The 23,648-nt window shown below is 53.6% G+C and overlaps 5 protein-coding genes across 5 annotated transcripts; 4 read left to right on the forward strand and 1 right to left on the reverse strand.

Annotated features, from left to right (window-relative positions):
* Window positions 1-1,661: 1,661 nt before the first annotated feature.
* CORC01_10960 (ABC transporter transmembrane region 2) lies at window positions 1,662-4,313 on the reverse strand (the record flags this gene model as incomplete). The annotated part of the gene is made up of 4 exons (XM_022622587.1): window positions 1,662-2,011; window positions 2,062-2,515; window positions 2,567-3,622; window positions 3,684-4,313. The coding sequence occupies 4 exons, from the start codon at window positions 4,311-4,313 to the stop codon at window positions 1,662-1,664; spliced, it is 2,490 nt and encodes an 829-aa protein (XP_022470897.1).
* A 1,424-nt stretch (window positions 4,314-5,737) lies between these two features.
* CORC01_10961 (uncharacterized protein) lies at window positions 5,738-6,766 on the forward strand (the record flags this gene model as incomplete). The annotated part of the gene is made up of 2 exons (XM_022622588.1): window positions 5,738-5,958; window positions 6,055-6,766. 2 exons carry the CDS (start codon window positions 5,738-5,740, stop codon window positions 6,764-6,766), a joined length of 933 nt encoding a protein of 310 aa, XP_022470898.1.
* A 5,542-nt stretch (window positions 6,767-12,308) lies between these two features.
* CORC01_10962 (NLI interacting factor-like phosphatase) lies at window positions 12,309-13,955 on the forward strand (the record flags this gene model as incomplete). Its single annotated transcript, XM_022622589.1, has 3 exons — window positions 12,309-13,385; window positions 13,443-13,592; window positions 13,644-13,955. The coding sequence occupies 3 exons, from the start codon at window positions 12,309-12,311 to the stop codon at window positions 13,953-13,955; spliced, it is 1,539 nt and encodes a 512-aa protein (XP_022470899.1).
* A 1,346-nt stretch (window positions 13,956-15,301) lies between these two features.
* CORC01_10963 (protein transporter SEC61 subunit beta) lies at window positions 15,302-16,120 on the forward strand (the record flags this gene model as incomplete). The annotated part of the gene is made up of 4 exons (XM_022622590.1): window positions 15,302-15,304; window positions 15,559-15,769; window positions 15,915-16,010; window positions 16,086-16,120. The coding sequence occupies 4 exons, from the start codon at window positions 15,302-15,304 to the stop codon at window positions 16,118-16,120; spliced, it is 345 nt and encodes a 114-aa protein (XP_022470900.1).
* Window positions 16,121-18,985: 2,865 nt separating this feature from the next.
* On the forward strand, window positions 18,986-23,089 carry CORC01_10964 (glycosyltransferase family 28 domain-containing protein; the record flags this gene model as incomplete). The annotated part of the gene is made up of 4 exons (XM_022622591.1): window positions 18,986-19,229; window positions 19,285-20,959; window positions 21,017-21,864; window positions 21,915-23,089. 4 exons carry the CDS (start codon window positions 18,986-18,988, stop codon window positions 23,087-23,089), a joined length of 3,942 nt encoding a protein of 1,313 aa, XP_022470901.1.
* Between the last annotated feature and the right edge of the window lie 559 nt (window positions 23,090-23,648).

Raw genomic sequence — 23,648 nt, forward strand, 5'->3', positions numbered from 1 at the left:
TTCGGTCTCTACTGTGTTGCCGTTGTCGAGCGCAGATGGCGTCAAATCTCAAATACGTAAAGCGAGCGTAGTGAGTGATTCGAGTCGCGATACTAAGATCGAATGGGAGTACACGGACTCAAGACTACCCCCAATTCAAAAATCGAGGTGGTAATATGTCAAGACGTGTGCGACTGACTGGACCAAGAATCTGGGTTCGCAAGACAGTGGCGTTGAGGTCCAAAACCGTGGTGCCCGTTCAACGATCTCAGACATTCGGCTTCATATAAGGCTTCAGCATGCCGGAAAAGTCGGCTATCGAGAACACCGCGTGGCAGTAGCCCTCGTTTGTTTTTCTCAGGCTGGCGATTCAGCTAACGTCCCAGGAACAAAGGATGTCGGATGGTTTACGGGGTGATGGTCAACAACCATGAACCGGGTTCCGGCAGACAAAGGACTGGTGGGGAAAGAAGGGAAAGAGAGCAAAGGATGCCGAGTTTGAGATTTTGTGCCTCGAGAAGCTTGACTTAACAAGAATGGGCAGTCAAACTTTTGCCGCAGTGGAAGCCACTCCTTGGGTCCGGGCGATGAACGACTTCGTCTAGATTCCCCCGAGAGGGTTCCTCTCTCGTCGCATGGCATATCCGAAGGCTGGGCACACGGCGTGTGGGAAGATTATGGCGCACGATGCGTGGCAATCCCATGTGCTTGCATTTCAGCTGGGTCATGGCAACTCGCCATTCTGGAAGCATTTGCAGTCCGACTGCGTTCGTCAGGGTTTCTGCTCTGTGATCGACAACAGGAACGGCTTCGTTCCGAGCAGGGATCGCGGGCGCGATGTAACAGGGGTACTAGATCGGGTAGACTTTGACGGCATGTCAGCTACGGTGGCCACCCGGGTTTGTCGGTTTTCTCGTCGACAGTCCGACGCTAGGAGGTACTAGGAAAAACGGGAGGTCGCCGGGTCAGGGAAGCTGCAGACACACACATTCACGGTTGATGGGACGGCTTGAGTGAACAACAGGGTGAAAGAGACTCAAGGACTCGTCGACGTCGAAAATGTCGCCTAGAACTCCAGCTTGCGGCGGCCCAGCAAATAGTCTGGAAGATAGCGTCAATCTGGTCGAGCCATCATTGGTCGAAGTCACGAGACTAAGACACTGCTAACCACTTGAAGCCATGGTAGTAGACAAGGAAACTTACAGGAACCGCCAGACGGTGCCAAGCCCCCGAATCTTAGCCTAGTTGCCGGGGGGGATGAACTAGCACATCGGACCAGAGCCAAATCTCGTAGGACGTTTATCTGTCAGCGTGGGGTCGGGTGAGGAGTATTACACAGTGATGTGGATGGCAAGAATTAGATGCGTCCGCCTTGGGGGTCCGCATTCGGGCCATGGGGGGCTGATAACAAGACTCAAAAAGACAAGAACCAAAATGGCGATCTGCGTCGTGTGCAGATGAGCAGGTTGCACAGAAATGAGAACCACCGTTGAATGACGAATATGTGCAAAAAATTTGGATCGATCCTGAAGCCACTAACATCGCAGGTTCTATACACAGACTACTGGTATGGTGGCTGTTATTCTTGTTGAACATGACGCAAATCATTCTTCCGTCCCACATGTCAAAATACTCCGTATATCCTGTAGTCGTAAAAGGCAGTGCCGACCAATCCTTCCACTTCAAGCATCGCCCAAAATCTCCTGCGTTGATGACATCGATGCCGTCTCCTTGCCCTTACCCTTGGATGAGTCGCTCTCACTCTCGGCATACGAAGGAGGATCCAAGTCGTCACCGCCGGCGACCCACACCCTCGAGAGCTCTTCCTCGATTTCCTGGCGTCTTGCCTTCCACGTCTCGACCTGTTCAAGGCGTTCACGGAGATCCTGCAGCTCCTTCTCAACCTGCATCTTCTCATGCTCTGTTCCGATTCTCTCAAACTCCCACTCATCACCACGTTCTCCGCCTCCGAGAATGAGGTTGTACGTATGATACTTTTTGAGCGAGGCGCGTGTAGAGATAGTGATGAGGGCTATAAAATATCAGGAAATATGCAAGGTCCAAGATGATTTTTCAACTTACTGATTCCCTTCTCCTTACACACCTCGTAGAGCAAGCCCTCGACATCTTGGGACACGGCGCTGGTGCCTTCGTCAAGGATGGCGAACTGAGGCTCATGATACAGCACGCGGGCGAAACCCATGCGCTGTTTCTCCCCACCACTGAGAACATCCTTCCATTCCTTGCGGGTGTCCCAGCCACCTTCACGATCGGGAAGGTAGCCAAGACGGGCATCCTCCAGGATACGCTTCAGGTCGTCCTCAGACTTCCTCTTCTCGCGCATGTCGTGATGGCCGTCAGGGTAGATAACCTGGTCGCGTAAAGTACCGATGCTGAGATAGGGTCGTTGCGGCAAAAACATGATGCCATCCTGACCAATATCCTTCGGTCGGCTAACGAGTCCTCGGTAGACTGGCCAAAGCCCTGCAAGAATGCGAGCAATAGATGTCTTACCTACACCATTGGGGCCAGAAATCTGAGCGTGTTAGTCCATGTATTTCCCCATTGCTGGTGGCTAACGACTCACCAGAAGGTGCTCTCCTCTCCGAACAACCATTGAGAGGGAATCCATTAGCTCCTCGCCGCCGTTGGGCCATAATGATGGAGCAACAACAGGCACGTTCTCAAATCGTACGCCGTCGAAACCCTTCTGAATTGTTCCCTGGACGTCCGAGAGGGAGTAAAGTTCGTTCTGTTGCCCTCGCAAGAAATACGCATCGGCGTGGACGCGATGCAGTGTCGATATCAGCGTGTAGACTCGGCTGGTGTAGCCGGCAAGCTCAGAAAGGTCCTTGATGGAGTACATCATCCTACCGCCAGCATCTGCAAGTGAAAGCATGAGACGCTTGTTCGTAATGAACTCCTTCATGCGACCGCGCTCTCTACTTCCCTTGGCGGCGTTTTCGGCCAGCTCAGCAGCGCCGCCCAGACCTCCCCATGCTGGGAGGAATACTGGCAACGAGGATAAAAGATAGCCGTAAGCACTCCAGCTGTACTTCAAGATGAAATCCTCGAGCATGTTGTATCGGATCTTGAGCATGTAGATACCCTCCATCCAATTCTTCAAAGACTTGAATTCCTTGTTGAGGAATGTCTTCTCCATGTCGGCACCTCCGTAAAAGGCAATCTCCTCGGCATTGGCGATCAGGCGAGCATGCAGACCCCTAAAGTCTCCCTCCTTGCGACCCTCGACTGCCTTGAGTTTGCCGAATGGCGGTGAAAGCCGGCGCAGAATGCTCGCTGTGAGGAAATAGTTGCTTAACAGGCCTGTGAGGGCCAAAGGACCCAAAGATCGGAATAGTTGGTAGTTGAAGACGCAAAGATCCACAAATGGTTTGCCAAGTGATGAGTATAGATTCGCGGCGGCAGCGCAGAATAGTGTCAGATCTTGCGTGATGAACTGGTCCGCGCCCTGGCCGACGCCCCCATCCAGGTTGGAAAGTTTATAGTAGTTGAGGTTATTGTTGAGGTATAGATCGTGGATGTACCGAGTGAGGCGGGTTCTGAAGGCGATGGAAACCTTGGATTCGAGGAACTTGATCATCGCATTCGTGTACGATGCGAAGCCGCCGAGACCACACCACTGTCAATCTGATTAGCAAGAACTGATGGTTGATAACTGAAAGTTTAGGAACACAACTAACCTTCACCAATCCCCAGAGGAAGGCCTTCCCTTGTCCAGCGACAAGATCCCGCACAATCTCACCGTCTAGCCGAGCGACGACGAGGGATAGGTAGGTGCGAAGCATCAGGAATACGCTGTGGCTCAAGAGCAGGCCCGCTTCTTTACTTGACCATCTCGGAATCATGATACTCATCAAACTGAGGAATTGATGTAGGAATGCCAGGTTCAGCCCCGGCTTCGTCTGCGCTGAGGGAACGGTGCCGTCGCCAAGGCCAGATACGCGCGGAGGATTGAGGAATAGCCGGCGATGGGCCTCGAAAGTCAGCGGCTTCGTCGTCTGAATGACAACCTTGGAGGTGCCGTCCTTGTACGGGACGTATATCGTACGTGAACCATCCTTGTTGTGTAGCCACGAATTCGTACGGACAAGTTTGCGGCCTTGTTCCTTCTCCTCGCGCCGTTGTCTCCACCAACGTCTGCCTCCAGCGGCGCTGAGGACTATGGATGCGGCGAGGGCAAGTGTTCCGAGCAGGCGGGTTGTCCGGGAAGTGTTTCGGAGGCGGTTGCGGATCAGAGTCGAATACTTCTCGAAGAAGGCGGCTAGAGCCTCCTCAGCGGCCGACTGGCGAAGAGTCGATTGTTCTGCCATTGCAACGGCAGTAGAAAGTGATGATTATCGTTCACGGCTTGCGACTTTGGGGTCGAGTCGCGCAGGCTCGCCAAGGGTAGGATGCTACTGCAGATGCGCAGCCATCACAGGGCGGGATTGAATGAAAGGAGCGAGCTGAGCAGTGCTGGATTGTGCGCCGCGAATAATGTTCTGTCTCGGGACTGCTGACAGACTCCTCTGGCCTTGCGTGTGAAAAGACGGTGGAAGTTCGAAAAGGCTCAAACCAAGCACGTGGTCGCATTAGCAGGCTGAGTCGTTTGTTATTGGAGAAGCGGCGAGCTTGGGGACGAGACGCTGGCTCGTGATCGCATTACGACATGTGAATGCCGGCGGGCAGGGGAGTTCCGAGGCACCCAGCACCCGAAGCGGTGGATAGCTTGGGGAAAGCTGCGGGCAGACAGGCTCACGCCTCTGGGGGCTCTCCACTGAGAATGGGGATCGTGCCGCTGCGAGCCCGAGACAACTAGGCCTGTGAGTGGCTGGTTCCGGCGAGAATGGCGCTAATCCTCTAAGATCTGGAGCACCTTGGCCAATGGCATGCCAGACTGTGAACCCCAGTCCATGGGCGGTCACATGATGTACCTCAGGACCCGAACTTGAGGGGTCCGGGGTAATTGCAAACTTCCGAGATTCAACAGCCAGGGCAGCACTCTTCCACCTAGGTGATCCGTGCTTAGCAGTCTTTCAGCCCTGTTGCTGGACATATTGAGGGTCTTTGATCGCTCGGTCGAAGGGAATGCCTCTTATTGAGGTAAAGTATGTAAGGTATCGAGAAGACCTGGGTATTAGTGCTAACGAGGACGGCGAATTTCAAGTGTCGTGCTTTCCTGTGGTACCTTGGTACATGTTGATTTGCAGAGCAGAGAACCATAGTTTGGGAAAGCAAGCCTGCGTTGCTTCCTTGTTTCTTGACTAGTCTATGTACTGGACATCTCGGGCAGCATTGCGTCCCTGCCTCTTGTGTCCATCCATTGCCTTGCAGGCAAACGGCAGCAATAGATTGCCAACCGTGCATGGCTATATCTTGAAATGTGTTGCGAAACCTTGGGATGCCGTCGCAACCGCTGGATCAGAAGAGGCCACATGCATCGCAGGCGCGCCCTCCCTTGACGCGGTCCTGGCTTAAACGCAAAGTGATGCATCACGCAGCTGCCTTGATGGCCAAGCTTTACTTTTCTGGAGCAATGACCCCAGTCTATTTCATTGTCAACATCTCGTGTTATACTTTGCTTCAACCAACTACATACGTCTATACTTCTTTTGGTTCTTACAAAGAAAAACGATAATAAGTCCTCGATCTTCATTTACAGACTTAGTCGTAGACACCGCCGAAAGCCAACGAACTTCATCAGATCTCGATGTCACCAATTATTCCTGCACGCACCTATCACTCCTGTAACGCCATGAAGACCCAATGCTCTAAGGATCATCATGAGTGCTTCGATAGGCAAGAACGGGCCGGCAAGATTGTGTCTAAGAAGAGACAGGCTGGGGCTATCCAGACGATTCAGGATTTATACTATGCTGGAACCCCACTCTTCGACAAATCAGTCATCGCCTGCCTTGATCAGGAGATCGCGAGAAGACCCGAACACCTGGGCTTACTCGGGATGGATAGAAGCTTGTCCGTTGGGAGGATTGATTGGAAGGCCTAGGAGGCAGAGTAAGTCAAACATACTAGAGCTACATAATCATTGGTAACTAACTGCACGAATGCTAGGTTGGAGCCACGAATCGGCTTTCAGTCCATCCAAAGGATGATCAACGGAATACCTCCTGATGGCCGAATGCGCACCTGGGGCGCCCTCAGTTCCTACCGTGTCGCCTATCACCGCAAACACACAGATCCATTCTCCGTTCCAAACTTGTCGGGAACCAAAATGTTGTGGGGCATGTACCAACAGCTTTGGAAGGAGAGTCAAGCTTGTTCATGCCTCATGGCAATGCTGGACGAGCTGTCGCTACCCCGTCCAGTAGAAAAGATCGTATGCTTCGGTCTCGGCGCTCTCTTGCCAGATATATGTCGGAGGTGTGACGTATGCCAACAATACATTACTTGCAAGCTACACGAAGCTATCAGGTCGAGACACTGTACGCAACATGCCGCTGCTCTCAGCATGGCGCAAGCATTGAGTCGGACTGGCCGCAAAATCCCATGCTACTCGCAGGAGCCAGAGTATTCCTTAGAATGCAGAAAGATCCTAGGAGGCCTCGGTATCACGGTTCTCGATGGCCACAAAGGTTTCCTTGAAGTTGACGATTCAACACTTGTCTTATCTATCAGCCCGACCATTCCTGTCAAGCAGATCATCACCGACTTGGCGAGACCAGCAATGATAATCTGGGATGTCACAGATGGTGATGAAAGGAATTCAGGGAGGTGGCAGTTGCTGACTCATGGTGATCGTCAAGTTTGGCGCAGGTATGTCTGATGACTACATGCATGGAAATATCGAGAAAGGCTGACTTATTTTCTAAGTCCTTATGGAGCCGATCCTGATTCAACGCGCACAAGGAAGATGCTACAAGAGCAATATGCGTCGTACACGTTTCCCGAGGATAGTCGTAATTTCAGTCCGCTTGAGATACACATAAGAAAGCCTGAGGTCGTAGCAATACCACTTAACAGTGCTCTCAAGATGGCAGTACCGACAAAGCGTAGCCCCTTTGAGACGGGCTCAACTGCAAACGTTGGGTTACCCGGAATGGACGACGTCTGCCAAAGTATAGAGGAAGATCCAACGCGAATGCGGCTCGCGTAGGTGAATGTTAACAAAAAGGGTTCAGACTAAGTTGCCTTCATGGCTGGAAGACAGCGAGAGGAGATGAGGGTCGTTCTTGACAGGGTAGACTGGGGGTTTGTTTCAATACGGCATGGTATCATGGTATGCTTCGAACTTCAATAGAGGAATGATTGATGGGCCTGGAGAAAAAGAACAGAAAAATAGACATCTTTTCGGACTAGACTGCCCAACATCACGTTGTCTTTTGCACGTTTGGAGGCTGCGGGGGTTGGCGGGACAAGTGCCTGGAGCAGTGGCCGGCCGGGGCCGACGCTTGCGGAGGGAACTTGGCAATGATACTCGAATCATCTGTGAACACCACTAGACCTGCTTTTTCACCTTGGTAAGCAACTGCGCTTTACTGTCTCTGAGCTTCCTATGCCGTGCTGTAAGAGTGCTGGATTTTCTCGCTAAGACGAATGACCTAGTACCAGTGTGACTAATGTGATATGATGGGTTTTGAGACATGAGCAAGCCATCATCATCTAGGGCCGGCGTTTCCTCCGCGGCTCGTCGTTGAGGCGGGTGTCAGTTGGCCTCGCGTGTCTCTGTACAGTGACCTCATGAAGGCGGGAGGCGTTGAACAAAAAGCAAGTTGGTTCCCAAATGTAGGCAGTTAGTCCATCTCTCTGGATATGCCAGACAGAGTGTTTGGCCCTAAAGAGGGATAGGAGTTGGCGCAGAGATGCGGGTAGTCCACAGAGGATTAAAGTGAGGAGCACGCTCGCAGCTAGTCACATTTGGTTCCACGTTTCATCGAATGATCAAGCAGAGCAGACACCAATTTGCGCGCATTGTGCTTTGGAAAGGCAAGATGCAGTCTGCAGATGGACGGGGGCATCATCCCCGCAAAAAAAGCATTACTTCAGGTTGAATGGAAGTGTACACGGAACGGCATGGTGGACCCCACATGCCCGCTACCGCCGGCGCTGCACACCCACATGAGCCTCCGCCACACGAGCCTCTTTTTCTGTTGCTTCGGGGAGGCTTGCCAACTTGATGGTGGTGTGGCCGGCCAATGCTTTTTTGGGTTCTGGAACCTCTGACGCTTGTTTCTCTGGGGAAGAGAGAGTCTATCATCCCATGTTTACGCGCGGCGGGAGGTGCAAGCCGAGACCGTTTCCGGTCAATGCAGGCGCACAGTGTGTCTTGACCCCTATGCAATTTTCCCTGGTAAATTCAACGTATGGGAACTTGTCGGGCGGGCGGTTTGGCCAGCAGGGGAGGAGAAATAGACCAGGGTTAGAACTTTGGAAGCAAAGATAGCTGCTGCTCAACGTATGAACGGGGCAATGAGATACGGGAAACACAATAAAGGAAGAGTGAAAAGGCTGTTGCGGGTTACAACTTTGGTGGTAGAGCGGGACCCTGTCAAGCCTGTATCCGTATCCAGAATGAATGAATCCGCTGCGCGAAACATCCACGTTGGGAAAACGTTGCTTTGGGAACTCGGGGAGGGGAGGGGGGGTTATCCCGGTGATTCTTGTCAAGTCGCAGCGGGTGCGGAATCGGGGAGCCCTTCCCCTGCGGCGGTATTTCCCTTTTGCATGAGAACACCCCTGCTGCGCGGTGCATGAGTGGCCAACCTGCGTGCCTACCTTGGAAGGTGGGACGCTCTTTTATTTGTTCCCGTTCACTCAATTCACTTTGGCGACGATGTGGATGGGATGGAAGTGCGTGCTGCATGAGAAAGGCAGAGAGACCAAGGTTGTGTGTGTATGCGAGTGTGAGTGGGAGAGAGACAGAGAGAAAGAGAGAATGTGTGTGTGTGTGCCTGCCCAACCGGATCCGTCACTCAATCGGGCGGTAACGAGGCCAATGAGGGCAAGGCGGCCAAGGGGGTGTTTGTCTGGGATGTCTGGGATGTCTGGATCCTGCCCCGTAAGCCTGCTGGTTGGTCGGGACCGTTCTTGCGGCTGTAATCTGTACTGGGTGATGGTTCTGGAATGTCTGGGTTCTTTTTCGATGAGCGCTTCAGAGTGAAGTGATTGTCCAATCGTCATCATGAGGCTTGCGAAGGGGTTTGGTAGGACGAGTGAGGGTAAAGTGGTTGCGTGAAAGTTCGGGAGGGAGCCCATCTCACTGAGGTAAGGTATTCTCACCTTCATACAGATACTCACTCTCACTCAATCATGTGACTCAATCATGTAAAATTCTCAACACTGTGTCGAGGGCAATCCTCAGGTAGTCCTGAATGAGCTTGCGGGAGACCATCTGCTACCCGCATCGGAAAAGGTGGAGGGCGCACACTCGGGGCTAGCAGATGGATGGTGGTGTCGCGCATCGGGACGGACGAGACTTCTCTCTCTCTCTCGCTCCCTCTCTCTCTTTCTTTCTCTATTTATTTCATTTGTTTTATTTGATGGGGGACCCGGGCGGCGCACGCATTGAAGGAGAACGGCCGTCCGGCTGAGTTTACCCTGCGCTGGTCCGGCGTTAGACCATACTACTCCCCCAACTAGGAGACGACGGCGGCGGCAGCACCCACTTTGCACTTGGCACTTGCGCGCGGTGCTTACTCTCGAAGCTAATTCTAGCCAGGCAGTCGCACCTTAAGGCGTGGTATCCGGCCTGTAAGCCGGGAGGTGTCTGATGCGACGACGGGCAGGACTCGCGGGTATTACTCCCTGAGTCCCTACGCACCAGACTCAGGTCGGACTCAGGCTCAGTCAGACAAAATCTCCTCAGAATGTCTTTCTCTGCGAGAGCGATGGATCTTGGAACCAGGCGTGCCAGGGATGATGTTCTTCTTTTTGCCTCACAGACCGGGTTGTGGGTTTTCTGATGTTTCTGGCGTTGGAATCGTTCCTGGGGGCGTAATTTATGGGTCGAATCTTGCTTGTCCTCTGCCCTTGAAGAAGAGCTAGTTAGACTGTGAGAAAACGAAATGACGGCACTGGGATGCCGAGTGATGGGCTCAACAAAGAGACAAGGACACGAGGTAATCTCTGGGACGCACGAAGCTCTTTCCTTTCACCGTTCACGGCCCTTGGGCGGATATCCAGGAACGGCTACCGCGCCAGGCCAGCTGCTGCTCGACTCGACTCGACACCCTGGAATCCACGATTTAAGGCATTATCAATTTGTACGGATACACACAGTAAAGTAGTTCTTGTGCAGGTGAGGTGCACTGGGTCGTTGGCCGAATAGCTTCCCAAAGCGAAAGGCAGACCCATCGGTCGAGGTCCAAGAGGGCATCGCGGTCGCCCATCTCACTTTACCAATTGAGCCAATTCAGGCTCTAGCTCCTTGCGAAGCGTGTGATGGGCCGGGATAGACTGTCCTTGTGTTCCCACCATGGAGATTTCAGTAATATGAGCTTGGCGGCACGGTAATGGGAGAGAAATGGGACATGAGACATGGCGTCTGATGCGGCGCGATAGTCATCTGGTGTCGAGCACAGTGCGGATCTACGCACGTGGTCAGTGCAGGTCGAGGCCCCACTCCCAATCTCGAAGCTGGAAGACCGAAGACGTCACTTCTGCCATTATCACCCATGTCAACCCCGGCACACGTAGCATTAATTGTATTACGCGCTGCACAAGATCCGACAGTATGAAAATGTCCTGTCAACTGTGATCACTTGAAGCCCCCTATCGCGCCCCATCTTCCAAGCCCGGCCTCTGCTTTACCAGGACGGGACGGGCTAATCTCACCGGGAAATCCACCCACACCCTTCCAGGTCTCTTGGTCTGTCTTTTGCTCTCTCTCGCGGTGGGTGTTTTCTGGTGTAATTGTATTAGCTCCTTCCTGCTCGTAGCACCCCCAGTCTCTCACTCTGTCTCCGCTACCTCGAAGCTGCTGCGGCCCCCCAGCTTCTCTGCACCTGTAGACACGGGCCAGCCCCTGGTCCCCCCCAGCGGTCCCCATACAAGTGTTGCTTCCAAAGGCAAATCATCTCGCTTGCACCTTTCACGCTCTTTCAGCCTCTGATACGTCCTCTTGCTTGTCTTCCTCAATTCTCACCCCCGGGCCCTGGGCTGCCATCTGCTGTCTTCCTTCCTCTCGCTGCCGCCGCCTTGCCTTTCTACTACTGGCCATTTGGTTGTCAGCTTTGCTTTTTGGACCTGGTGCCCTCTTGCTCTCCCACTTCCTCTCTCTCTCTTTCTCTTTCTCTCGCTTGCTCTCTACCGCCTGTCACCCTCTCTTTCACTAAATCCCCATCATCCCGATTTTCCAATCTCCTTGCACGCCTTGCCGTTGCTCCATTCTTCGTTCCTCGTCCTCTTTCACGCATCATCAAACTCGTCAAACTCGTCGTTCCCGACCTCTGCGGCCGGCCTCGTCCCAAAAAAAAAAAGCATTCGAGCGATATTTGATACCTCTTTTCTTTCCAAAAACCAAACCATTCACTTGTTACCAGCGAACCTTAATTTCCTCCGCGACGTACCTTGCTGTTCCCTGCAACCGCTCGCTCGCTTTCTTTTCGCCCACTTTTTACCCATCTGATTTGAGCACAACCGCCAACCACTACGACCTTGCCTTGGGACCGACTCCAACTGACACTGGCCGCCGACGTACACCATTGCCCCCCCCCAGGCCCAGCCACTTTGCCTCGCCCACCTAGTCATTCCATTGGCACCGCTTCTTGCGCGACCGAGCCCAAACCATCTTCCATTCTCCGCGTTCGACCGACGACCTCATCGGGACGTCGGTTTTCCTCCTCTTCCATTCCATCCATCGCCCACCCGCGTCGATCCTTTACTCTCTAACAATTCTCTTCCACCTCGGACCGCGCGACGGGTTCTGCGAATCGGCCTTTTACGGCCGACAACAGCTCAGTTAAGGGGTTGAGGATTCTGGGAAGACCTGCCGGACCCCAAGAAGAAAGGAGGTGAGTGACGACACCCTATTTTCAACTCTGCTTGAGCCCACGACGCACCCTGTCGGCCATCAATTCCGTGCTCGCGCGACACCGCCTCACCGAGTGAAGAGGCACGCTCGTCTGGTGGACCTAGCCCACTTTCACGCGCACCGCCTGCTTCGTCTCCGGCGCCCATGAGTCGACCAACACGGCCTCGGTCATGTCTTAGACCTTGGAATGGGAGGCAGAGGCGGTAGTGTCATGGTTGATCTAGATATGCCCACTGGGACTTGCCAACCCCTCCTGGGCATCGTTGCTTGATTCATGCAACCGCTGGTCTTGCTTGGACGTCTTTGCTAATCATCTTTGCCCAAGTTCGACAGCACCATGTCCGATAGACCACAGCTATCCAACCCAGACGAAATCACACCACAGAGTCAACAAAACGGTCAGTCAAGTCAAGACATGTCCAAGGAAAAGGTGCTTCTGGCGCCAGAGGAGGGTGGAAATTCAAAGAAGGGTAGGGGCTTCCTGCATGTACCGTCTCGGTCTTTCTCGCAGCGCAATCAATCCTCTCCCACGTCAACAGGGCTGAGCGGAGCAACAGTCAGCGATTCAAGAAACAGCATCGGTGGACGTTCGAAAGAGTCCAAGGGTAGTTTTCTAGGACGGCATCGAAATGGCAGCGTCGGCAGCCACCGATCCGGCATCGAAACCGAACCGACCAACACACCCGGCAATACGCAACCGAATTCTCCCGTGAACCCCCCTCAGAAGAAGAAGAAGGGCGGACTCTTTGCCCTGCTGGGGTGCTGCGGTGTCCCCGACAACGCGAACGCGATTGAGAACGGCGACGACGCCGTCCACAAGCTTGACAAGCTGCCCGCGAGGCCGACGACCGCTAAGTCCAGACAGCCCACCCCACAGGACCAGCAACCCGCACCGAACAAGCCGCAAATCCAGGAGAAGCAACCGCAGCCCGAACAGCCAATGACCGCAACCGAGGCTAAAGGCAAGCGTGTCTCTGGCGCAACTACTGCCGACGATTCCACTGTTGGCGGCGAAGCTGGCGATTTTAAGCAGATCGCCCTGAGCAACGCCGGAGCTAGCAGTGCTGCGCCAGCGATTACGGTAGAGTCGACCACCGGCGAGAAGACTCAGGACACGCCAGTGCTGGAAGCAGACAAGAAGGATGCCGAGGGAGACGAGGCGATGCCCGATGCGACCCCCGATCCCGAATACAAGCACCAAATACCGCCTCCGGTAGAAGACGCGCCGACCAGCCAGCAGCTGCCGCCTCCCCCACCCATACCGGCACCGGGAGCCAATGCCATAATCCCCATCGAGTCTGCAGAGGCTGTTCCCGAGCAGAAGTTCCTGCTTCCCCCGATCGCGCCCGAGTTCAAGGGCAAGAAATGCCTTGTGCTTGATCTAGACGAGACGCTGGTCCACAGCTCATTCAAGGTATGCGCAGAGGCTCATCTTCCATTCTATCCTACAATGTAGCTCACAAATCTACAGATTCTCCACCAAGCCGACTTCACTATTCCCGTAGAAATCGAGGGCAATTATCATAATGTATATGTTATCAAGAGACCAGGGGTAGATCAATTCATGAAGCGCGTTGGCGAGCTTTATGAAGTGGTGGTCTTCACCGCGTCTGTCTCAAAGGTATGGCCTCCTCACCGGATCACTCGCTGGGTTGTACTAATGTATCCATAGTATGGCGACCCGCTGTTAGACCAACTCGATATTCACAAGGTCGTCCACCACAGACTCTTCCGCGAGAGCTGCTACAATCACCAAGGAAACTACGTCAAGGATCTTTCCCAGGTGGGAAGAGACTTGAAGGACACCATCATCATTGACAACTCTCCCACATCGTACATCTTCCATCCCCAGCACGCCGTCCCCATCAGCAGTTGGTTTTCAGACGCGCACGATAATGAGCTGCTGGACTTGATTCCCGTTCTAGAAGACCTCGCAAAGTCGGATGTCCAGGACGTCAGCCTGGTTCTCGACGTTACACTTTGAAGCTAAAGATACCAATTTCTTTTCTTCGTTCATCACCTCCGAAGAAATTTGCAGGACCGCGTGTCCCATCATAGCGGCAGGCGTTTGGGTTGAGACGGTTCGTTTCCAGCAGGTGTAGATGTATCACTGTCTAATCTTACCTTATAATGAGCATGGTGGAGGTACCAGACCACTGAGCCAGCTCACGGCGGCTTTCACGCAGTAAAGCTCAATGGCCGCATTTCAAAGGACCGCGAGGATGACAATTTCCATCGAAGAACCTCGGGATCGTAAAGGGGGGAAAAAAAGTCGGGCACTTTGGAGCTTGGGATGGCCGAACTGGGACAGCTGGGGCTTTTCTGTCACCTGGTGCTTCTTCGTCGGCATTGTTCAGATAATGCGGTCGAGGAACCCAACGAAAGATACCTGTCTGTCGAGGACCAGTCATCATGAAGAAACAAAATAAGGCGGCTCGGAATACCATGGGTTCTCGTGCTGGAATTCGAAGGAGATGATGCCCTCTACGCGGCAGGATATTGTTTTCCCTTTGTTCACTTTTCTATGTTTGAATCGCACGCTCCAACAACACCACCGCCACCACCACCATCACCACTACCACCCGTACTACCAACTTTCTCCCGAGTCTGCAAGCAGGCATTTTCATCTTCCTGCCATTATAGCCGGCAATTGTCGAGAAGGAGAGCGCTGTTGAAGGAAAGCGTTGCGTTGTGTTGTACTTCATCATGTGCTGCATAAGCTGGCGCCATCTGATGGAAGCTTTTAGCTGCAGAACGCGGCCGCTTCCTAGATATACAGTACCCTCCAATTCAATTGAAAGCATTACCATGGTCATCAATGCACAAACCTGATTTCTGAGGAATGACAGAAGGAAGAAAATCATGTCCTACGTCGATTAGACGCATCTGCAATTCGCCATGACAGGATGACCATGTATGCCATGCAAGTAAGGTACCTACCTACCTAGGTTGTGAACCAGAGTGATCATGCCAGGATTAGGGGCCCTGTGGAGTTTCTGGGAGCCGCTAGCCCGCTATGCTCAGCGGCCACCCATCAAGGTATGTTCGCCGCCCCAGGGGGGTCTGGAACGTCGGGTCGGAAAATCCCCTGGGCGGCGCCCAGCTGGTCCCCTTTCCAAAACTGTGGCCTCAACTCTGCCACTTTTGAGCGCAGGTACACCCCCAAATCTCCAGAGAGGTTGAGTTCTCATCATCACGCCGAACGACCATCCACTTCCCACCCACCCCGAACTTCGATTCTTCTCCATCGTCGACTTTTTAACAATTCCCCCCGGTTTCCGAGTATTCTGCAGCAATCTTGGATCTAATCTTCTGTCACACTCCTTAGCAATGGTTAGTCATTTTCTTTTGGGCGGGCATGATCATGACGGTTCTATGTTGGCTCGCCTTGCTTCACTGCGCGTCGTGGCTCTTCTCCCTCAACGTCGCACGCGATATTTTGGGTCACTACAAGAAGCTGCAAGAGTTAGAGTCGATGCGCCTGGTTGACATAGGTCAATGTGCGCTCGCGCGCCATGGGCCGCAAGATCTATGGAATCAATCGAAACCGGGAGTAATTCGCTGACATTGAATTTGTGACATCGCAGTCTTCCCCTCGCCCTTCCTCGCCCGTCAACGGAGCTGGCGTCGCCGCTTCTGGCGCCAGCGTTGCGCGTCCTTCCTCGCCTACGCCCCCTGGCGGCCCCCGAACCGCCATCCGTCGCCGCGCGGCTGCCGACCAGAAGGAGAAGATTGCAAATGCGCGGCCAAACAGCACGAGAGCTGCCGGCGCTGGCGGCAGCAGCAGCACCATGCTGAGTACGTTGTTACCCCATGTTCTGTCCCTCGATTCCAGAGAGACGGTTGCAATGAAGAAAGGCGACGTGGTTGGAATAGAGGAGGAATGAAGGCGAAGCTTCTTGGTTTTTTCTTGCGATTTGGATGCTAACACATGAATATGTAGGACTCTACACCGACGAGTCTCCCGGTCTCAAGGTCGACCCCGTCGTCGTCCTTGTCCTTTCTCTTGTGTTCATTTTCAGCGTTGTTGCCCTTCACAGTAAGCTTGACCCCTAGAAACGTTACTTATCCTACTCGTCAAGTTGAGCAGTTTACTGACATGATGGTCCACCAGTCATTGCCAAGATCACCCGCAAGTTCTCTTCTTAAGCGACTTAAAAAGGTGGAGGGGAGATATTCAGAACCTAGCCCTGGATGGAGCTCACCAAGCTTTGTAAAGAATCGCAAATGCGAGGGTGATGTTACCGTAACCCATATCAAAGGGAAGCCATTGGCGGTAAGGGGGAAAAGAGATGCGTGTCCACAAAGACGCAAACTACTTCTGGGATATGTGAGGAGTGGCATCCGACATCAAATCAACACAAAAGCAACTTTTGACGATAATGGACAGTGGGGTGCCTGCTTGTGCTCGTGAGAGAGGGGGCAACTTGGTTGAGGAGGCAGAGAGCATGCCTGATGCGCGCCGCTGTATTATACCTCTTTTTATTTTATTACGCTTCTAGTCTTGACAGTCCAACATGACTCCTGGACCCCGAGGTTGTCGCTCCTTGAGTGAGAACGGTGTTTCGCTTTTGTACATGACGAAGTTTGAATCTTGGACAGGGCGATGGATGATTAACAGGATGCTGAAGTTATAGCAAGTCTGAGTATGGTCTTGGTAAGCCTACTCAACTCATGCGGCTACCTAAGCTCTGTAGGAAGGTGACTGCCTAGGCGAGAAGCCTGGTCCACCGTCCCACAAATGGCGACTTGGGAGGATGGTTGGAGGTACGTGATTCGTTGTGTGGAGTAGAATCCATTGGGGAGTAGGTCAAGCTCTAGAGACAATCAAGAGAAATTCCAAAGGCCCAGTAACTCGTAGAAACTCACTTTAGAGAACAGAGCCTGAATGTCGTCCTCCTGAGTTAGCTGAAGTTGAGCCTAGCAAACTTCAATGGCTGATAGTAGAGCCGCGCGAGACATGTGAGCGGAAGCCTGTGTCCGAACCCTTTTTGGTACCCATGGAGGTTGCGCGAGCGCGTCCTCGGCAAGTTCCAATTGGAGGAATCGTTCATCTCCACTTCTCTTATATACGTACCTACTTTCTCCACGTTCTCACATCTGCTGGCCAATTATCACGGCTCCTCCGTAAATGACTCGGCTTCTCACACCACAAATCCCACCGATCCACACACATTGGCAAACTTTTGTAATAGGTATATACATGGGAAAATGCATAAAAAAATTCAACGATTCACCGAGAGCAGCTTAGCTGCCTACTCCCCTTGGTGTAGTTGGTTCATCACGTTCGACTGTAATGGTTACATTGTCATCGAAAGGTCTCTAGTTCGATTCTGGAAGGGGAGAACCGATTCTTTTGCACCTTTGCTGTACTTGTTTTTATTGTTTCTGAGTTGTCTTAAGTCTTCCTTTCTTGTTGCTTGTGTTTCAAGCGTTTGTGTCTTCATTTCTATTACCACCCTTTGTCTCCTCTTTTATTATACACAACTGGGAATATTGGAATACACTGGCGGAGTTGACTAGGGATGGCGGCAATTAAAGTTAAGTTTGTAACCCTCTTCCTTTACCTATTGCTAGTATCCACTTGGAAGCTGACACCATTACGATAAGAGAAATATAAACAATGCGCAGTGGGTTGGAATATGTCTCATGGAAGTCCTTAAGGAAGTTCCGAAATCGCGTTGGGACTCTCGATAACCATTTCTGTACGGATATTAGTCTGGATTGTAAGTCGGTGGTTGCCGTTCAAGACTACAGGCCCTGAGCTGTCTTAGTCCTATGTTCGTTGCCTTTACGGAGGTCCCCTCCGACATCCAATGTTCGGGTAGTTGAGAGCTCGAGGAATAGGCTCGTGACAGTACAGCCAGAGCTCCACGCTTCCGCGCGTCTCCTAGACCCGTACCCGGACCCGTACCCGGACCCTGGTCCATCTTCATTTGGTCCTCCTGAAAGTTTCCTGAAGAAACGACAACTCATCAACGAACCGGAAGCCGACTTATAGTCGCCATCTGAATCAGACCTGGTGCTGACATCCAAGTGTTTCTTAAGACCCCAATCTATCCGTACACACTTCTCCCCTGTGTGAGACGCGCGTGTTGAAGGGCGGGCACCCTTGTCTACCAACCCGTCCTCTTCTGTTCTTGTGGCTGTGCGGGGTTCCAGGACCAGCAGCCCTCCTCGAATCGTCCCATGAAAACATCCCGTCATTGGCTCACCCAATGCCATATTTCTTGGAAGATCTTCAACGCCTCCTCTGCCCCAAGTCCTACGGTCATTGGACGACTTACTTTCGAGAGGGAGGTGGACGTCATGGTTCAGCCCGTCCCATGCAGTTTGAACCGGGAGCGCCCCGTGCCAGTCCAGTTCGCTTGAACAGAGGCGTCGAACTTGCTGCTGCGACTCTTCGGATGGGCCGCAGGCAGTGCTCTTGGCTACCTCCCTGCACTTTGCGGTAAGGCAGTGGAGGCCATGGGATTCTGGAAATCCTGGCGGAGAGGTTGTGGCTTATCCGCACCACCCCACCCCACCTCTAATCTTTCACTTGAACCCACTAAAGCTCCAGGGTCTTTTCAGGAGCTTGATCATCTCAGCTTTTGGCTCCGATGATGAAACGGGGCTGAATACCTACTTGTGCTGCGTGCCTTCGCTCCAGCACCTCGCCTGTCACTGCACCTTTAGATCTTGCCTTTTACCCCATTGCCAGTCACCGTCACCGGATTCAATACAAGTCTGTAAAGCGATATAATTCTAGACGGCCATTACTTCCTGCTTTGCCACTTCTGCTTGCCCCTCTTTTGTGTCACTAAGCTTGTTGCGCTGTTGAGACGGCGCCCTTTTCAGTTGAAAGCTCTCAACGTCCACCCTCCCTCAACACACTCACAAACCTCCTTGCCTCAAGCTGCAGCCCGTCTCACCGTGATGACCTGAATTCTTGGAACGATCTCAGTAACCCTTGACATCGCCGCTGGCCTTCGCACCCTTGGTCGACGAGTCGACGAGTTGTGCTTCCCCGCAATGACGGTCGTCAAGAACCCAGAAGCGGGCGTGAGCTCATCTGCCCCTCCCCCGCCCCCGCGACGACCCAGCGATTTGAACCTCGATAAAACGGACAGCCAAGAAGTTCCCGATGCCCTCGTTTCTGACGGATTCAGCTTGCCTTCGTTGGATGCCGAGACCGAGGCCCCGCCGGCCTATGGCGATCTTCCCGACCAGCTGCAGTTCAACCAGGCGGGCTTCGAAGCTGGCGCCAATGTAACAGGTAACATCACCTTTCACCACCAATACCCGCAAGATTCGCTGACGTGTGATCCTAGGGGATGGCCGAGTCAACATCAAAATCAATCAGAGCGGCAACCGCCTGGCCGAGATCCTCGCCCCGACGCTACGAAACCAGCTTCTCGCCGATAAGCGACCCCAGGCGCCCCTGCCTCCCGCCTATATCCCACCGAGCCTCGGAGGCCAGCCGGGCCAGACTCCTCCCCCGCAGCTCAACGTTGTCATACAGATTGTCGGCTCACGAGGCGACGTCCAGCCTTTCGTCGCCCTCGGCAAGGTGCTAAAAGATACCTACGGTCACCGTGTGCGGGTAGCCACTCACGCGACATTCCAAAAGTTTGTCGAGGAGAACGGGCTCGAGTTCTTTTGCATCGGCGGTGACCCCGCTGAGCTCATGGCCTTTATGGTGAAGAACCCCGGTCTGATGCCCGGTTTCGACACGCTCAAAAGCGGAGAGGTCAGCAAGCGCCGCAGGGGCATTCAGGATATTCTTCTGGGGTGTTGGCGATCGTGTATCGAGGCGGGCAACGGGTTGGGGCCGCCGCCGAAACCGCATGCCAAGGATGAACCGCTGGACGAGCACTATGGAATACCAGGGGATCCGACGCAGAAGCCCTTTGTGGCCGACGCCATCATTGCAAACCCGCCGAGTTTTGCGCATATCCACATCGCGGAGAAGATGGGAATCCCGCTGCATCTCATGTTCACCATGCCGTGGACGCCCACTCGCGCCTTCCCTCACCCGCTGGCCAATATTCAGTCGACAAACACCGACACGGTGATGACCAACTATGTTTCTTACGCGTTGGTTGAGATGATGACTTGGCAAGGTCTGGGCGACGTCATTAATCGGTTTAGAGATAAAGCGCTCGATCTGGAGCCCATGTCGCTCATTTGGGCCCCGGGCGTTTTGACGAGACTGAGGATCCCTTATACCTACTGCTGGTCTCCGGCACTGATTCCCAAACCGAATGACTGGGGCCGCGAGATCGATATCTCGGGGTTCTACTTTTTGAACCTGGCCTCGGCGTTCACTCCAGAACCTGATCTGGCTGCGTTCTTGGCTGCTGGGCCTCCTCCGGTCTACATTGGGTTTGGCTCCATTGTGGTTGATGACCCTAACGCCCTAACCAGGATGATCTTCGAAGCTGTAAATCTCACAGGTGTACGCGCGCTGGTCTCCAAGGGCTGGGGCGGCCTCGGCGCTGAAGATGTTGGACTCCCGGAAGGGGTTTTCATGCTGGGCAATGTCCCTCACGACTGGTTGTTCAAGCACGTGTCGGCCGTCTGCCATCACGGTGGCGCCGGTACGACTGCCGCAGGTATCCAGGCTGGCAAGCCTACCATCATTGTGCCGTTCTTTGGTGACCAGCCATTCTGGGGAGCCATGGTTTCGAGAGCCGGTGCTGGCCCAGATCCCATTCCCTACAAGGAGCTCACGGGAGACAAGCTCGGCGAAGCGATCCAATTTGCCATCAAGCCCGAAACTCAAGCTAGAGCTCAAGAGCTTGGCCACAAGATTCGTGAAGAAAAAGGAACCGATTTGGGCGGTAAGAGCTTCCACGATCACTTGGACACCGACGAATTGAGGTGCTCTATTGAGCCTAGCCGGGCGGCTGCTTGGCGCGTAAGGAGGACGAAGGTTCGTTTGAGCCCTATGGCTGCCGCGGTCTTGGTAGAAAGGGGCCTCATCAAGTATTCTGACCTCAAGCTGTGAGTACTGATATCCCTTTGTTTACACACTGTCAGTTGGCAACTAACAAATCGCAGCTATCGGCCCAAGGAATACATCACGGAAGGCCAGCCATGGGACCCTATTTCTGCGGTCTCGACGTCGCTCGTCGCAGATATTAGCAGTATCGGTATGGCTGTGGCTGATTTCCCCCGAGAGCTGTTCAAGAGCCGGAGCAAAGGAGACAAGACACCTGAGTCCACCACACCTGCTTTGACGGAAGCTTCTTCAAGTAAGCAGTCTCTTCACCAGAGTGACAAGGCATCGGCGGTGGCCCCAAGCACGCACGCCTCGGAGTCTTCGACGCAACTAGGCGTCATGGAAACGGAGAGTTCTACCCCGACCTTGCCGCAATCTCCACAACTGGATTCGGCATCGTTGACGCAGTCGCACAAGACTTCCACTGCTCCTTCGATGGTTTTCAGCCCCGCCGACGGCGCTTCGATCGCTCGCAGCGAAACTACGCCCTCTGAGCATGCGTCAACGACGCAATCAGTCAGGCCACCCAACAGTCCGGGGAAGAGGTCTTTCAAAGAATCGATTCCTGCAAATGTGGGCGTCGATGCCGCCGTGGCAGCTGGAACGAGTGTCAGTCGCATCGTTACTACGGGTGTGAAGACGCCGATGAATGTATGTCTCGGCTTAGCAAGAGGCTTCCGAAATGCCCCTCGACTGTACAACGATGACACCGTCCGGCCGCCCGAGAAGGTGACGGACTTGGCCAGCGGTATCAGGATCGCCGCAAAGGAATTTGGCTACGGCATGTTTGACGGCATTGGCGGACTTGTCACTCAGCCGCTGAAGGGTGCTGAAAAGGAAGGTGGGATCGGTCTCATCAAGGGCTTCGGCAAGGGCATTGGCGGCTTGATCCTCAAGCCCGCATCCGGTGAGTCGAATTCTTGTCATAGTCTGAATGACTCTTGCTAACCTGTACAGCTGTGTGGTCCGTCCCCGCGTACACCATGCAAGGTGTCCATGCCACTCTCCGGAACGCTTTTTCGAGTAGCGTCCAGAACTACATCATTGCGTCTCGCATGAGGCAGGGGAGAATGGACCTGGAGAGTGCCAGCGTCGCGGAACGCGAAGACGTCGTTGCGCGGTGGAACAATGTCAAATTTGACCTGAAGAATTTCCAGGCCATGAAGCTGAAGGAACAGCGAGAGAAGCAGAGGGCTGAAGGCGAAGCTCCCTACGGACAACCTGAAAAGAGTCTCACGCCTCCGGTGACGGGCTGGGCTCACACGAGAAAACTGTCGTTTGAGGAAAGGAAACAGCTCCATGCTCGGAAAGAAGCGTGGAAGAAGGGTCACGTTGAGGCCATCGTCCCTGCCTCGAGGTCTGATCTATCGCTCCCGGAATCTGGCTCAATGAGCGCCGCCGAGGACGAAGAGTTTGAGCGCGCCATCCGTGTATCTGTTGCCCAGACTTCGCGTGGCAACCCCGAAGAAGATGCTGCGGTTGAGCAGGCCATCAGGGCAAGTGTCAACCACTTCCGCAGCAGCGGCTCTGGTGTTCCGGACGTACGGGCTGAGAAGGCCGTATCCTATGACAGAGACGCAAAGAACCAGGACCAGGACCCTTTTACGAGTGCGGATCTGGAGATCACGGACGAGGAGTATCAGCGGCTCATCGAGCAGGCCATCCAGCAGAGCATGTCTCTGCAAGCTGCGGGAGTGCAACCGGGCAAAGGATCGCATGGGGACGACGAAGAGTTCCAGCGTGCTCTCGAGCAGTCCAAGATTGCCCAGCAGCACTCTGCACACGAAGATGACGAGGAGTTGCAGCGGATCCTGGAAGAGTCGAAGCGGCAGCATGCGGAGGGACATACAAACGAGGAGGAAGAATTGCGCAAGGCAATTGCAGCCTCGGAGGCAGCGCACAGGGAGCAGCAGAACAAGGACGCGGCGGCGCGGACGGAGGAGGATGTTGTGATGGAGTACGTCAAGAAGCAGAGTCTTGCTGAGGAGGAGTTCCGGCGGAACGCGTCCAAGGGCAAGGGGCGGGGCGCGGCGGCGGACGACGATGATGACGACGACGAGGAGCTTAGGAGGGCGATGGAGGAAAGCTTGAAGATGAGCGGGCGGCCGGGAGGGTCGAGCTCTTTTCAATAATTTTTTCGTCTTTTTTTTTTTTTGCTGCGAAGATGAGTCTAAAGGGGACAGATAGATGGCACAGCACATCCGAGATACCATTGCAATTTTCCCAAGTATAGACCCTGTTTCACGTTTTCACTGAATATTGAAGAGGCACGCTTTTGCTCTGGTGAGGGCAAGCTAACATACACAAGTAGAGGGAGGAGACAGAAAGATCTTGGGAGAACGAAGCAAGGCGGGTGTCGATTCTGGGACATACATGGCCCGATCGGGTAGTCGAGGTCGTCAACGATACGGCGTGATTGGTGGGGGTCGGTTATCAAGGCCGGCGGAGGTGGAATGAAGAGAAGACGGCTAGTCGTGAGCAAAACAGCGATTTCATGTTGCTCTCATTTGTGCACTAGAGCGGTTCTAAAAGTGTAGCAGCTGACGGGTATATTGTTTCTCGAGTCAGTCTCCATCCGAAGAGCTGGCTAATATGTAGCCTTCTAATGGCACACAATTCTTGACACAAACTTGCTATGCAAGTATGATTACCGTCCTTTTCCGTGTTGTCTCATTTCTTTCCTAGAATTTT

Source organism: Colletotrichum orchidophilum (assembly GCF_001831195.1).
Source record: "Colletotrichum orchidophilum strain IMI 309357 chromosome Unknown Scaffold_113.1, whole genome shotgun sequence".
Lineage (NCBI taxonomy): Eukaryota > Fungi > Ascomycota > Sordariomycetes > Glomerellales > Glomerellaceae > Colletotrichum > Colletotrichum orchidophilum.